The sequence below is a fragment of the Lissotriton helveticus genome, chromosome 2_1 (assembly GCF_964261635.1).
Source record: "Lissotriton helveticus chromosome 2_1, aLisHel1.1, whole genome shotgun sequence".
Classification (NCBI taxonomy): domain Eukaryota; kingdom Metazoa; phylum Chordata; class Amphibia; order Caudata; family Salamandridae; genus Lissotriton; species Lissotriton helveticus.
The window spans coordinates 1,568,951,547-1,568,968,457 of NC_136059.1; the positions used below are offsets into that span (position 1 = coordinate 1,568,951,547).

A 16,911-nucleotide genomic window follows, 5' to 3' on the forward strand; every position below is an offset into this window, starting at 1 on the left:
AAATTGGGTAGGATTGGTCCAGGGAACTTTGACCCCATTGGTTAGGGTGCGCCCAGGAGCCGTCCACATCCACTCAAGGAAGTAAAGACATGGTTCTTTCTGAGCAACTATTACAGAACGACAATAACTACTGAACAAATGCTATGGCCAACAAGGAAGGAAGAAGCATCAGCTAATAAGGCACCATGCACACCCACAAACCAGAGCCTATTCCTACTTAATGATCTAGGCATGGTCACATGCATAACTCTAAGTCGACTTCATTCCACTCAAGCATATGCACAGTTACATCACTGCAGAGACAAGAGAAGCGCACTCCATGACTTCATGAAAGGCATAAAAAACTTTTCATACAGACCACACTCATAATGCACACCTCCCAACCAAACACAAAAATGAATGAACATACAACTCATGAGTTCTGTCCCTCACTCCTCCACACCTCTATTCATTTAAACACAGTGAGCAATGTCAGCTTATGGTCATCATCCTTGATGCTAATGATAGACCCTTGTGCCGTTCATACCAGTACTTGCTGACTCTCTTTCCCATTTCCCCATGGTCTGACTCTCCATGGCTTTTATTTTAGTAGCTACTGTGTGGCCTAGGGTTTTTGCAAGTCTATTCCATAAGGAAGCGAGCATAAGACAAACCGAGATGCATACTTATAAAAACAAAGGTCGAAATACAACCAAAAGACCCAAAGAAACCTGGTCTAAGAAAAATGAGTTTCTAAGAACCAATCCTTGTCCTTTTCAGCTATCATTACCAATGTTCCTCCTGTTTATAAAAGACAAAGGGCATTTTTCAGTAGAATACATTGCTTCATTTTGACAACATACCACACGTAATTGTATTAATCCATATTGCCAATGTTTCTGAAAGATGTTTGTATCTGTTGGAAAACAGAGGGAGGCAAAAGGGTTTATCATATTAAAACTTTCAACATCATTAGTAGTAACATTTTCCATGTCTTAAAAAAAATGATCTGCCTTTGTACATTTAAATTACATTTATGTGCAAATTCTGTGGCATTTTCCCTTCATCTATTAATATTTAAAGGTAGAGCTTTATTTGATCATAAAAGAGAAGCGTTTACAGTCAACAGACTTCATTAATATGATATGTTTTTATTGTCTACATGGTGATTCTGGTATAAAAAAGTGGGTGAATTTGGTGACATCTCGTGGTCTTAACATGCTCTTTCTGTGCAAAAAATATTGAATAATATTTGAAAGGTGGGTTACAATCACTCATCCGTTTCTGTGTTGAAGGAACATTGTTGCGTTTGGATTGCTAGCTCTTTGTTCGTGACTTTCCTTTCTCTGTTTGACTTTCTCCCTTACACAGAAGTTTTCTTGGCAACTGGGCAGAACAACAGGCTGCACAATCAAGAGCCTCTGGGGGTTTGGCTAGTATGCTCCACTCGCCTTTCGTCAGGTTAAAAAGGAATGCCGTTTGGGTCATGGTGTAGGGTTTTCCATCTGGGCATTCTCTTGATACTACTCCACCACAGACAAACACATTATGCCCTGACAACCTGCAGACTGCGTGGCAAATATCCAGCTTTATTTGCCCTGGCATGAGGGGCACAGTCCTGGCAGTTTTTGTGGCCTGCACTTTCTGTAAGTTTATCTCTAGGCTCTGCTTGTGGCTCTGTACAGCCAGCACATTATCATCTAGGAATGAGAGAAGAGGTCGATGCTTGAACTGGATGGGGAAGGTCATGCACTGCACTACTTCATTCGTGGTTGTGTCAAAGCAGTCCACCACTCCCACACGGGAAATTGCCCCCTTAACAACACAGCGACCTGTCACGATATAGATGCACTTATCTTCCTTGGTAATGACCTCCACCCCATCCATAGGCACGCTCATCTTGCCAGCCAGTGACCAACTTTCCCTGCGTAGGTCATAGCGGTAGATGTTAGAAGTGTACCTGCGTGGCGCCACACTTCCACCCACTGTGTATATAGCCCCTCCACATGTCACCATGGTGTGAAAGACCAACTCCTGTGGAAGGTCTGGCAGCTTTGTCCAAGATCCTGTGTCGATTTCATAGCGCCAGGCTGCACGGAGGCCAATGGTCTCCTCTGAGGCACCACCTGTCAAGTAGACATACCTGCCTAGTGATGTGACACCAAAGGCGGCAGCACGATAGGGCATGTCAGTCAACTTCAGCCAGGTGTCCTCACTCACCACATAGGCAAAGACGGCGCTGCTGAAGCGCCCATCAGTGCCCTGGCCACCCAGGATCAGCACAGACTCTAGCAGTGCACCCTTGCGTTGCATTAGCAGCATCTTACTCAGTCCCTGGGCTCCAGGCTCACTGGGTGCGAGCGGGGACAAGGACGCTCCGTCTTTCCTGCTGACAAATTCTTCCTGAACCCGTGCCAGCACCGCGGGACACTGTTTAGACAGCACCTCGTCGAACATCAAACTTCTCAGAGCAGACTCGGAAACGGCGCTCAGCAGCACGTGGCCGAACATGCACTCAAAGGCGCTGAAGCGTTCTCTATCCATCTCATCTCCCTGCCCATGCCCCGCCTCTGGAGGCCCTCGCGCCCACTGCGCAAGCGCCAGCAGCACCTGGTCCTCGCCGCTCACGCGCAGGTCCTGGTCACGCACCAACCTCTCCAGCACGTGGCGTGATAACGCTGCCACCTGGGGGCCTGTCAGTGCGTAGAAGCCGTCGCGCAGGAGGCAGTAGGCGCGCTCGGCCACGTCCTCCAGCTGATGGAGCTCACCCAGCATCAGGTGGCGCACGCAGTTGTCGCCGCGCAGGGACTCCTGCAGGAAGTCTCGGCAGTGGGAGCGCAGGTTCGGCAGGGCGAAATACTGGGCTCCGCGCAACAGGCACTCGACGTTGTGCTCGCCTAGCAGAATCCGGCCCGTGTACATGAAGTCGAGCAGCTGCTCCACCGCCTCGCCGCTCATGCAGTCGGCACTGATGGTGATGACGAAGGCGTCCTGGGGTTGCACGTCGTTGCCGCTCAGCTCCTGCTCCACGGAAGGGCTGACAGCGGCCAGCACCTCCCTGTGCGCGTGGAACACTTGCGCGCCCACCCGCACCTCCAGGTTGCAGCGCCGTCCGCGGCGGCGCTGGCAGTTCAGCTGCTGTGTGAGCCGCTGGCTGTGCTGCTTATCCATGAACTCCATCCTCATGGCTGCGGTGTTCGGCGGATGGGCCCTTTCGGAACTTAGTTGTTTTGAAATCGGATTGTGGCTTCAGCAGTGACCTAGAAACCTAACGGTTGCGCTGCGGCCCTTCGACGGCATGATGGTAGTAAAGTGACGCAATAAGCAGAACGATGACGTCACAATATAACTACTTTTTTCCGTTGTAGTATCGGGGTGGCAAACACACGAAGCAGGAGACGAAGATTAGCTTCAAATGTAGTTTATTTATAGAACAGGTTCAAAGGATATGGACCCACAGACAACACCAGTTGCTCGGTAGAAAGTCCAGAAGGTTCTGACCCTTTTCGTGGCAACCAGAGATATGTTCCAGAATAGAATAATTCATACATCACAAGGCAACAATGAATAAGGAGGAAATACATCTAACTAAGAAATAAATAGATTTGAACAGAGAAGCAAAGGACATAGCACCCTATATCATATTCCCACCATGAAGAAAATTTAAGACATATCATAATCATTAAAACGTGATGGCAATCTGGAGACTCTTCAAGTGAGAACAGTTACAGAATTGTTGGCACCCATAGTGCAAGGACACTATGAACTCTGTGAAGAACAATTTTGGGAAACAGGAGTTGAGAACCTAGATTCAAAACTCTGTGTATCACACTGTGAACTCTTAGATGGAACTAACAAGGTCTCAGAAGAGTGTATAATAGAATTGCTAGTAAAATCCTTATTATGACAACCAATGTGATAAGACACTTCACCTGACAAAGAACTGGTTCCTAAATGATAGCATCATCCTCAACAGGAGTACGAGAATTAAGATAAATGTATGTTTGTGTATCAGAATGGGAACAAGATTGTTTTTATTCCACTCCCTTGCAAAAGAACGGAACGTTTGCCAAACCACTCAATCTTACAAAGAGAAAAGTAGATTGATTCTCCTTTCTTGACCTTAACAGGTTTTTTAATAAGAACTCAAGATCCAACGAGAAATTTTCTGTCAGAAACGTATTTTGCAGAATCAAAATAGAGTTTCTGCTGTGCTTCCTTCAACAAAACATTTTTCCGAACAGAGGATACTGATAGTCTTAGTTTTTGAGTTAGCCGAAGATCAAGCCATGTAGGTCATATTTTAGTTCTACTCTTCCTTCCTCTCAATAGTTCAAAAGGAGTGAACCCTGTAGTTGAATGGGGAGTAGTGTGATAAGCATTGATTTTGTTCCTGAGGAAACTGTACACATCAAGACCGGAAGCGAGAGCAGATTGAATACCATCTTTAATTAAACGGTTAGCTCTCTCCACCAATCCATTGGCTGAGGTACTATATTGCTAGGGTGACCATAATTTTAAAGCCAAAAACCGGGACATTTCCCAAAAATAGAAGAAGGACTACAATTTTACTTCAACACAGCCCACAGAGAATTACAGAAGAGGCAGTAAAAACGTACATAAAATGCAATTTTAAAATCTGTAGCATGCCTGTTAATTAAATGGCTGTCTTGTAACAGCTGCTAACTATCCCTGCTTTGCAAAACATAAAAAAATACCTCCCACCATTTTTAGACAATCCTCTCTAAAAACATAAACACATAAGCTTAATTTCTTGAAATCTGCTGGGTCAGCTAGCGAAAAACCGGGACTGTCTGGGTAAATCTGGGATGCCCGGTCACCCTATGTATAGGGCAACTTGGAGATGTTTAATGTCAGATTCAAAAAGAAAATGTTTCATCAGTGCAGAACTAAAATACATACCATTGTCAGTCACAATTTCTCTTGGAGTACCTTCAAGAGAAAAAACATGTTTAAGAAAATTCAAAACAGATTGGGTGATGGCCTACTCAACAAAAGAAAAATAAATTCATTAAGAACAATAGTAAATGAGGACTATAAGAAATCTGTTGCAAGAGGGAAGGAGAGTGAAAGGAACAGCAAAATCTAAGGCTACTTTCAACCAAGGCCCATCAGGTAGAGAAACATGATGTCATGGCTTTTGTGCAGTTTTCCAGTGCTTATCAGAAATAATGCAATAATGCACTGACGACATAAGTTGACATAAAAGGTAACTTGCGCATTCATAAGAGGCCACCAATAGTGCTCCCTTAATTTCTTCCATGTGGCAGTGATCCCCAAATGAGCTATTTTAATTAAATGTGGCCTGAGTGAAAAGGGAGAAATTAACTTACCACTTCAAGTGCATATATCTGATTTTCAATAGATAATTCTGAACTAATTTGAGCAAAAGGTCTCAATTCATCAGGAAGATTACGTAAAGGAGGCCAACCATTCCTGATGTGCTCCATGACTTTCTTAGTTGGGAGATAGCTTCCAACCAAGCATTTTCAGAGATTACCTTACACCAGAGAGACACAGCATCCAAAGCAGCAAGCACACACTCACAATCTTCTTTGATGTCATCATTAACAGGTAGGGGCAGACGTGAAAGACAGTCAGCTCGCAAATTCCTCACCCTTGTATGAAATTTATGGCAAAATTGTACTCCTGTAGATTAGAAAGTAAATGTACTAAGCAAGATGATACTTTGCCTAATCTATTGCATTGTAGTAGAAATACAAGAAGTTTGTGATCAGTTAAAATTTCAAATGAATTGCCCCACAGATATGTTTAACGTTTTTGTACAGCCCAGACACATGCTAAAGCTTCCCTTTCAATGGTGCTGTAGTGTGACTCGGACTCTTAGAGAGATTTGGATGCAAAGGCTGTGGTGATTTCCTTACTATTGACTCGTTGTCCAAACACAGCACCAATGTTGTTTATGCTGGCCTCTACAGAAACTATGCATTTTTGGCTTGCAACAAAAGGACTGAGGGCAGGAGCAGTCACTACTAATTGTTTAAGACTGTTAAAAGAATCATTATTTTCATCTGTCTATGTGAATTTGACACCTGTCTTAAGTAGATGTCTCAAAGGTTGAAAAGCACAAGCATACGAAGGTACAAAATGTGCATAATATTCACAAAGACCAATACATTATCTCAATGCATCCTTGTCAGCAGGTACAGGAGCTTTCACAATTGCTTCTATGTTGCAAAACTTTGGTTTGACGCCATCATATGTAATACTGTGACCCAAGTAATCCAAATTCTGTACTAACGTTTGTAATTTTTCTGATTGTACAGTCATTCACCTTGAATTGAGAATGTCCATAACATTGTCCAATACTAACACATGTTCCTCTCTAGTCTCTGTAAAAACCAATATGTCATTCTGGAAAGCTTGAACATTCTTGAGATCTCTAAATAAAATGTCCATGACTTTCTGGGACACGCTGGCTGCTGAAGCCAGGCCAAAAGGTAACCGTAGATACTTGAAAGCCCCAAAAGGTGTTATGTAGGTGGTAAGTTCTTGTGACTCAGTAGATAAGGCTATCTGATGGTAAGCAGAGTGCAAATCAATAGTTGAAAAGTAGTTTGCTTGACCAATATTAGACATTTCTTGGATATGAGGTAGAGGATGACAATCAACAATGTTATCACGATTTAGAGATCTCAAGTCCACAGAGAGACGTAGATTTCCATTTATTTTTGGTAAAAACAATGGGAGAGACCCATTCTGAAAAATCTGTGTACATAATTATACCTTCTTCAGTAAGTTAGTCAAGTAATATTCTCAAATCAGAACGAGCACTGATAGGAACAGGCCTGACCTTGTGTATAACGGTCACAGAATTTTCTTTAACCTTATCTCATGTTCAAAACCTTTAACAGTTCCTATTTCATCATTAAAAACTGCTGGCCAAAACATAATTTGTGGAATCATCCAAAAAACATTACAAAGGCATTTCTCCTAAGACAATGGGATGTTTGTGGCCTGGTTTAAGATAAATGCCCAGTTTGGCCAAGTCCATCCAACCAACTAGGCCTATCCCGTTAATGGCTACATAAATCTTGCTACGTACTTTCCTGCCTACAATTTCTACGTTATCAAAGAAAAATCCAAGAAGATCAATTTCTTTATCACCAAATGCTTGGGGACAGATATCAGGAGCATTGAGTTCAAACGCAGCAAACCACAATGAATAAAAAGTGGAATTGGCTAAAACAGTAATAGGCGCACCTGAATCTGCCATGACTTGCAGAAACCTTTCCCCAATTAAAGCTTGATAAAAAGGACCCTCTGTTGCCCCCAAATCTTGTCCGTTTTCAATGGTGAGAACAAAATAAGACCAATTGAATGCACAATCACGAACAGTAGTGTCAGGGGTATCTTGACTACTTCCATAATGTAGATCAACAGCATGTATACTTGTTTTGCTGACAGTGCTTTGTAATCTGCAAACAGTGTGAAAATGTCAACATTTTCTACATTTTTTTGCCAATAGCAGGACATGTGGGATTGTTACCGATATGGGATTTAGAGCCACAGCGATAACATAGCAGTTGTTTCTTCCTGTCCTTGTTAAATGTAACCGTTGCAATGGTGTTATCATCAGTTAGGGTGTTTCTCATGAGAGGCTAGGGCTTGGGTAGAAAGAATGGAATGTTCAGGACTTTTAGCAATGTCAATCACAACAGAAATGGAAGGATTGTGACAGGTAAGTAGCCTCTTCTACATTTCTTTGGGGAAACAACTAAAAACAAATTGACCCCCTATATAGTTGCCAACTGAATACTCAAATTCTCAAGGGGCAGCTAGCACACATAACACAGCTATATACTCTTCAACAGTTTCATCACATGCTTGTTTACGCGTAACAAAATGATGCCTCTGTAACAATACACTGGGTACATCAGAGTACTGTTTTTTAAGTCTTGCTTTGGCCTCTATGTATACATTCAAAACAGAATCCCCTGCAGGGCGAGGTATGACAGGAAGATTGTCAAAAACATTCTGCCCTGCAACACCTAGATGATTAAAAAGCAAGACAAGTTTCCTGTTAGGAGAATAATCAAGACTGTCAATGGCAACCAGGTAACTCTCAAAGTTGCATAGCCATTGTTTCCACTTAATTTCAAGTTTACCTGGTTTTTACAAGGACGGAGGAGGATGTAATATATTCTGTGAGGAGGCCACACCTGAAAAGAGGTGGTTAAAACAGAGAATATATTAATGAAATGCAATAAAAAAATAAATGCTTAATAAAGAATCTCAGAGGTTTGGTTAATTAAATAACTTTGGAAGATGTTGATAGGAGAAATCGCTTAGAAGCAGCAATAAAGACTTGATTGGGACGGTAACATAATAATAATTGATGAGGATGCAGACACCCACACACTAAGAAGGTGAGATGTTGATTGTAGAAACAGCAATAAAGGCTTGATTCTGCACGGGTTTTAGGGTAGCAGGAAAGTGGCGCTCAGGCAGGTAACCTTGCCGGGTACTGACAGAATGGGGAACAAAAGCATGTGGTGCTACCAGGTCAGAGGTGGACCCCAAACCCCTGAATGAGGGAAGAGCTGATAGACCTTCGCCAAACAAACATGAACAAATCCTGGGCACACGTATAGACTCAAAAGTTAGTACAATTTTGGAAATGTGATACAGTCGACACCGGTGGTTTTCTTAAGGGATGTTTATGTGAAGATGCTCATGAGGAAAACAACGCCAGCCAACACGTGTTTCGTCAACAGGTCAATGCCTGTGACTCTTCAGGGCTTAAAGCGCGTAGTGCGGGTATTGAAGGACCAGTGATAATTCCAACCCGGTTTGCGGGTGTCGAGACAGCCGTCGTGTGGCTGTCTGATAATGATGAGATTTAAACGGTACACTCCTTCGGCGATAGACGAGCAACGACGTGGACCCTGCACCACCAGGCTCCACTCCATACGGACGTACCCGCCCGTTTAAATCACAGGCATTGACCTGTTGACGAAACACATGTTGGCTGGCGTTGTTTTCCTCATGAACATCTTCACATAAACATCCCTTAAGAAAACCACCGATGCCGACTGTATCACATTTCCAAAATTGTATTAACTTTTGAGTCTATACGTGTGCCTAGTCTTTTAATGAGAATCCAGCAGGGAATGACGCAAGCAGACAGGAGGAGCCTAACTGAGCTGGAGCCAGAATGCAGATATGCAAACTGAGTGCTCCCACAGCTGAATAATCACGCACCAGACCTGGCACAACAGACACCTCTTGAAACGGGACCAGCTGCATCCGTGTGGATGGGCGGAGGCTTAAGCATGAGCGGTAGGATAAAATCGGTAGCTCTGGAGAGGCACGCACAGAGACAAAAGAACAATTTTGCAAAGCGCACTGCCCAGAACGACAGATGACCAAGTTGTGTGTGCGCGTGAGGACACGGAAATATCAGCCTCGAGGGGCGAGTTGGCATGCTACTAACAGAGAAGTAGGATTCCATGCTCCGATTGAGCAATCGAAGATAACGATAAGAGTAGGTTACTGATTACATAAAAAGTCATAAAAATACACACCATGGAGTTTTGAGGAGGTGAAACGGCTCCTTTAGAGGTGAGAGGGCTCCTCTAAAATTCATTAATTGTATCTATTGTAAACGGTACGTAAAGAGCATAAATTAGCACGAAGGGAAAAGTTCAGCTCAGCTGATGGGTCCAAAGTTCAACAAAAACAGAAAGATGTTTGCCAACCCCACTCCTGGTACCAGACATAGTATCGGGGTGACAAACAAACAAAGCAGGAGACGAAGATTAGCTTCAAACTTAGTTTATTTATAGAAACAGGTTCAAAGGATATGGCCCCACAGCCAACACCAGTTGTTCAGGGGAAAGTCCAGAAGGTTCTGACCTTTCTCCTGGCAACCAGAGATAGGTTCCAGAATAGAATAATATATACAACACAAGGGAACAATGAATATGGAAGAAATACATCTAAAAAAGGAAAACAAACTAAGAAATAAATAGATTTGAACAGAGAAGCAAAATACTAGCACATGGTGCAACGCGGCTCAAAAAAGTCTTCAAAAAACATCACCTTAACCCGCGGAGATGCTTACTATTTTCTCACAACTGGGCCCATCATTCTTACCTTGGATTCTTTCACACATTTACTGTGCTCTGAGGATTCAGTAAGGATCCAAGAGAGGAGTTGCGGTGCTATAGCAGAGTGCCTAAACTAAACTTTATACATTATTTACAAATGCAGTTTTATTTCTAATACCATAGTTTTCTAAAAGAATAATTTTAAAAACACCCCACTATTCATCTCTTTAATGGATCTGCTAGTAAAAGTTAACTAAAGGACAACAAGACCTGCTTAACTCTCCATTTATTTAATTTTTATTTAGAAATTTAATTTCCTAGCATGATCTCTACGTTTTACTAAAAGGAAAAAAAAAATCAGTTATGCAATAAATCCTGAAAGAAAAGTTAAAGTTCAATAACATTAATCAAAAAATACTTTTTTCGGTATACAGCAATACCATAAAAGTACAATACAATACAAATCACAGTGTTTAAAACTTAATACAAAAATATCTCTACAATCCATATGAAATATTAACAGGTAGCTATGAATTCATCTCAAGTCATAAAGATAAGAAGCCTTATTAAAAAATGGGAGATCTGGTGTTCCTGGACGGGTTACATTATGATCCATCAGGATTGGGAGAAAAGGGTATCAGTCAAACAAAGTGCAAAGTGAACCCCCCTCCAGCATGATTCATTATATAAACAAAGTGATTACTAGTGCAAAAGATTAACAACAAATGCCATCATCCAACATCTTTTGTGTTTCTGAGTCTTGCGGCCATTCTTAAAAAGTTAACAGTGCAAAAGAGTGTTAAGGCCTCTGCAGAAAGTTTTAGAAACAGCAGGGCCACCTTTGCCTTTTTAAACCCAGCATCCTTTAAAATTTCTGTTAAAAATAAATTCCTGGGGTGAGCGTAGTAGGGGCACAACAAAACAAAGTGGAGAGTGTCCTGCGGACCCTTTTGGTCGCAGCCGCAGGGACCCCTCAACTCAATCAATGTTATGTATCCCAAAGGATCCCCCAGTGTGTGGTGCAATAGATTCAACCTAAATCTGGTCATTAAAAAACGGCCCTGAGCATTATAAAAATAGGACAAATACAGTTCCATTCCTATGCTGGGTTTGGCCAAAAGGTGTGCTCTAACCAAGGGTTTGACCAACTCCCTGTCTTCCCTAGTAGAGGCCATTTTCTGTAAAAATTCTGTCTTAATGAGGGCCTTGTCCCTAGCTAGCAGATTTGTCGGATGATTAAAATAATCAGCATGGCCCAGGCCTGACAGGGTTTCCCTCACATATTTGAGCCAGGGAATGTTCCGCCCACGCTCCCGGGCGATGCAATCCATTATTATCAATAATATTAATTTATTAGCATGACAGCTTTGAAAAATAAATCAGAGACATATTACCCAGTTATAGAGACGCAGACAGCAGCATAGAATGAAATAGTTCCAAACAAAAACCTCTCTGTCTCTCTCTCTCTCCCAAGAACTTCGTACCCATTCAAAAGTTAAAGTTCAGAAAAATGTCAAAGTCCCTGTGCCATTGGAAAAATTGCGCAGACCGACAGCATCTCGGGGTGCAAAGATCAGGTCAAAAAGTGAGCATCTTTCAATGTCCCAAATGTCCTCTTTTATACCCTTTTTCACTAACTTATCTGTCTAAATTCGTAACTCTCAAGTCGTAGATTGTCTGTGATTGGTCAATTTAGAGTCCGATGAGCATCACCTCATCGTTTTACTGTTCAATTTGTGCGGAGTCATCCTTATGTCATGGAAATCTGCTTCCTTTTCCCTCCTTACTTCACTTTTCTTAGGATCTCTATCATTGTTCATAAAGTCAAACGTATGATAGCTTTATATCAAAAAAGTATCTTTGTCCTAGGTAATGTACAAGTTTTTAACTACACATTTTTTATTATGTGTACATATATTATCCATTATGTGTACATATATTATCCTTTCCTTTTCTAAAAAAACAATTGTTAATTGAATTTTAGATTGATCGTTGTTGATGGTACTTCCCTGAGGAAGACACCCTTGTGTCGAAACGCGTCGAAGAAAACCGTCATTTTCCTGTATTGATTTGTATAACATGACATATGTTTAATATGCTTTTTTGAACATTTGTACAACAGTTTTTAACTTAACTTTTATGAAATGTATTAAAATTCATGATTTTTTGTAATTTGTAGTCCATCCTTGTCATTTACTTGTTTACATTGTCTTGTGTTACCATTTGCCTGGGCCTGTTACTTACCATTACATGTTTTACCCTGACCCAGGAATTTGATCCAATATTCAGGGGGTCCTTGTTACTTGCAAACGGAAATCTGGGGTGCCAATGTCCTAACTTTTACTTCCTTTGAAGTGTCCTTTAAATTGTTATTTAACGTTCTTTTCCCACGGCTCAACTTGCTGACTTCAACAAACTTGGCTTGGGCCCCATGAAGTAGGCCACGCTGTCCTTGACCCATACAGCTCAGTCACAGGCAGCTCGCATCTCCGATCTGGCGCCTGCGCACTTCAACTGCCATCTCGGAATTCCAGTCAGCATCCATCTTTATTGGCTCACATGGGCCTTAATTTAGGAACTATTACAGAAACAAACACAAATGGATGTAAATTAAAGAAATAAAGCCCTTTTGGTTTCCTCCCCTTTCTAATGATATCCCGGTTAGTATTTACCTAGCTTTAAGCAACATATATGCGTGATTTGACTTACCAATCTTCATGATTTATGCCACAAATAAACAGACAAAAGCACATTTATGCAATTCTCAAATAGATTATAACAAATGCGTACTCTTTCTGACACAATATACGACACATTAGTACATTATGCTTAGCAATTCCATGCAAATTAGTATTCCACATGTATTTGTGTGTGTGCATTCTATTCTATGTTGGTTAATTTCAAAACCACACATTTAGTACGTATTACTGTTATGGAAAGTTAATTTCACAAGGGGTATACAAAAATGTTTGTTTCCACCTTGCTCCATCAACTTCCCCCTTTGGTGATTTTTTCACCAAATATCTCCCAAAATTTAGAAAATGTATATCCCAACATGTTTTCAATTCTTTTAATTAGTACTTGTTACATTTCTGTTTATTCTAATTACTTCGTATCCTGATAAAACTTTTCTTTAAATTGTTCCATCTCTATGTCACCTTTTTCTCTTTCCCTGTCATGTTTTTCTTCAAAGACCTTTTGACATTTCTTCTCTGCCTACATTGACAACTTAATCTCAAAATTAAGATCACTATTATTATTACAGTTACTGGTATTAGTATTTTACCTATAATAGATCTACTTATTTCATAAAACCAATTTCTAACTGCTGATAAACCTCTACCAAGTTTCTCAAGAACACCTTCTACTTCTAGTGGTTCTATTTCCTAATGCAATTGTGATATATTTGTAATGTATCCCTCAATGTTCTGACTCTTATCAGGAATGTATGTACAACAGTGTTGGACTTTTAAAATTCCACAGACTCCTCCTTCTTTTGCCAAGATTATATCTAAAGCAAGTCGATTTTGCATTACCATACTTCTCATAGCAAACATTTCAGTGTTAACCATTAAAAATCCTCCAGCTGTGTCTGTTGACAGTATATCTACTATTGTTGACAATTTTCTAATTCGATTTGTATTAAATGATATGCCTACTGCTGGTATCAATGCTCCAAAAACATCACCTATTCTTTCAATTACACTTTCTCCCCCTTTGATAACATATGTATCTTCACATTGACTAGCACCCACAAAGTAATTGTCATACACAGTGTTATCTCTTTGAATACATAATTTCCCTAACATTGGTGTGTCTATACTTATAGCCACATTTACATTATGTCCTTCAATATTATCATCTGAAAATACCCATTTTGTAGATTTAGTCTGTTTTACTTTTTCTCGTCTCTTATATTGTTGTCTCCTACCATATTCAGAAAATCTTTTTCTTCATTTCTCATTTTACAAGTCAAATTATGTTTAAAAGCATAATGATGTGTCAATTCTTGTGTTTCTAAGAAATATTCACCCAAAACTTTAGCAGGCTTAATTTGATTTAGTTCTGCTACAATTTTCAATTTCGCAAATACATCATCTGAGTCAGAATAATAATAATCTAATTTTCCAGATCTATAAAATAAACTTGATATAACACTACAAGTCACTCCATATGTTAACGGTAAATGGTGGTAAGTCACACCTTCTGACACAGATGCAGGCAGCTTTACACAAACATAACAATTGCTGGCATCCATGGTCCTCACATATTCAGACAATAATTTTGAAAAGGTGTTTTTAGAAAAATCGCTGAGTGAATTATCTTGATGGGTTTCAGGCCTATATACATGTCATTTCTCATTTTTCAAATCAGTATTTTTATCTTTCAAACTCTCATTTGTTTTCAGTCTTTCAATGTTAGGAGTAAAAGGAATGAAAATAGCAAGAATGAACCATATCAACATGAATATTCCAGTACAAATTAGCCATATTCTACACCATTTTCTAAAAATAGAACATTTGGATTTAGTCACTTCATTAGTAGCCATTTCTTTTTACACACCAAACATTTCAAAACTTTTACTTTCAATTGTCTCTTTTTAACCTTGTTTTTACTTACAAAGTTCCTTCACATTCAATTGCAGCTTTCATTTGGATATATATATATCCCTTTCTTCCCACTGTTACACTTGGAAAATCCTTTTGCTTTCTTTATGTTACAGTTTACTCACTTTCCTTTTCAACACCGTGGCTATGCAAGTTCTCTTGGCTGCTGTTTACTTCTCCAATTGGAGGCAACACCATGTAGGTCCACTCAGGTGATTTGTACTTTTGATTTGGTCTTCTCACTTTTTGGCCTTTACACAACTTTTATTTTCTTTCCCAACAACTCCTTTTGACTGGTTATTTCATTTACTTGATCCTCTTGCACTTTTGTTTTATTAACCAGTTTAATTTTCAGTCCATCAATTTCTTTAGGCCAATTATCTCATTTTCTTACTCTTTTTATTTCAGGTTCAGTAGTTTTTCGCCCCACTCTCCAAGTTCGTTTTCTCGTACTTCTCCTCAAATCAGCTTCATCATCACCGTCATCTGTCTCTGTTTCAGATTTTTCTATAGTTTCATTTATAATGAATTTCACAGGATCTTATTCTTTTTCGGAATTTAAATTGTCTCTGGTCAGTTCTTTCACTCTGTTAGGAACTTCACCATAGCTGGTACCTGGAAGCTCATCCTCATCGTGAGTTATTTCCTTTTCACCAGTTTCGAGATTTGCGTTCCTGCTTTCAGAGCTTTCAGACTGTCCTTCAGTATTTTCCGAATTACCAGCTTTCTTTTCACTTTGCTCAGTGTCCTTGCTGGTATCAGTTTCTACCAAATCTCGACTTACAGGTCGATCTTCAATATTTGGTATTTCAACAATTTCATTTTCTCCTTCTGATGCAGAGCTAGTATCTGATATCTCCAGATGTCGACGAACAGGTCGAGCTTCAATATCTGAATCTCTTTCTGGTTCACCTTCAGTGTCTGAATCAGTGGTGCTTTCACTCTCCTCCTGCAGATTTTCAGGCTCTGGCACACGAATAGTGTGACTGGCGTGCACCCATCTTTTGATTCCAGCACACTTAACTGCAGTGGTACTGACCAGAATGACTTGTCGTGGTTTTTGCCATCGAGGCACCAGACAATTTTTCTCCTGTGAAACTTTATCCGTGCCCAATCTCCAGGGACTAGATCATGAGCTGGATGTTTTTCTTTCGTTTGTGACTCAGTTCCCACCTGATGGAACACAGAAGTTACTACGTCAGACAGATTTTTGCAGTAATCCAGTATGATACCATCATTTATGCTCAACAGTTTATCAACTGGTATAAATGCTTGTCTCATTACTCTTCCCATCAAAATCTCATGTGGGCTTAATCCTGTTCTTCTGTCAGGAGCACTTCTCAGGGTCATTAGAACAAGTGGTAGTGCATCAGGCCATTTTAGTCCTGTAGCCAAACACATTTTGGCAATTCTGTTTTTTATTGTTCCATTTACTTGTTCAACCACCCAAGAAGCTTCTGGTCTGTAAGCACAATGCAACTTTTGATGAATGTCCAGTGCTTCACAAATCATTTGCATTAGCTCGTTATGAAAATGTGATCCACGATCTGTTTCAATAGTTACTGGGAAACCGTAGCGTGGTATTATCTCACGCAACAGGAGTTTGGCAACAGTCACTCCATCATTCCTCCTAGTGGGGAATGCTTCAACCCATCGTGAGAATAAACAAATGATCACAAGTGCATACCTAAGTCTGTTACATGAAGGAAGCTCAATAAAATCTAACAGCAGTCTGGTGAATGGACCTCCCTCCCGTCCTGTGGTTCCCAGACTCACAACAGTTTTTCTTCTTGGATTCAGTTGTTGACACACAAGGCATCTTTGACAAAGGCTTTCAGCAATCATCCTAAACTTTGGATTGTACCATGTCTGTCTAAACAATCTGATCATAGTGTCTCTTCCAATATGAGCTTGACCATGATACATTCGGGCCATATTTGAGATCATGTTAGCTGGCATTACTGGTCTTTCATCTTTGTAAACCCAGATTTCATCCTCTTCTCTTTGTCTACATCCTGCCTTTAACCAGTTATCATTTTTTTCTTCACTAGTTTCTTCCTGTATTTGTTTTACCTCCTGTCATGTCTCCACTACTGTTGTTAGCATCAACGGACTTGAAACATGTTCAGTTTGTCTATCCTGATTAATAGATGCTTGATTTTTTGGCACAGTATTTTGCAATTGAATCCACATATTCATTACCACGTGTAACGTAGTCATCTTGTCGTGTA

General features: G+C 40.4%; 1 protein-coding gene across 1 annotated transcript; it reads right to left on the bottom strand.

Annotated features, from left to right (window-relative positions):
- Positions 1 to 1,287: 1,287 nt before the first annotated feature.
- CCIN (calicin) lies at positions 1,288 to 8,567 on the bottom strand. Its single transcript, XM_078677586.1, has one exon. It carries the CDS (start codon positions 3,163 to 3,165, stop codon positions 1,297 to 1,299), a length of 1,869 nt encoding a protein of 622 aa, XP_078533712.1. The 5' UTR covers positions 3,166 to 8,567; the 3' UTR covers positions 1,288 to 1,296.
- Between the last annotated feature and the right edge of the window lie 8,344 nt (positions 8,568 to 16,911).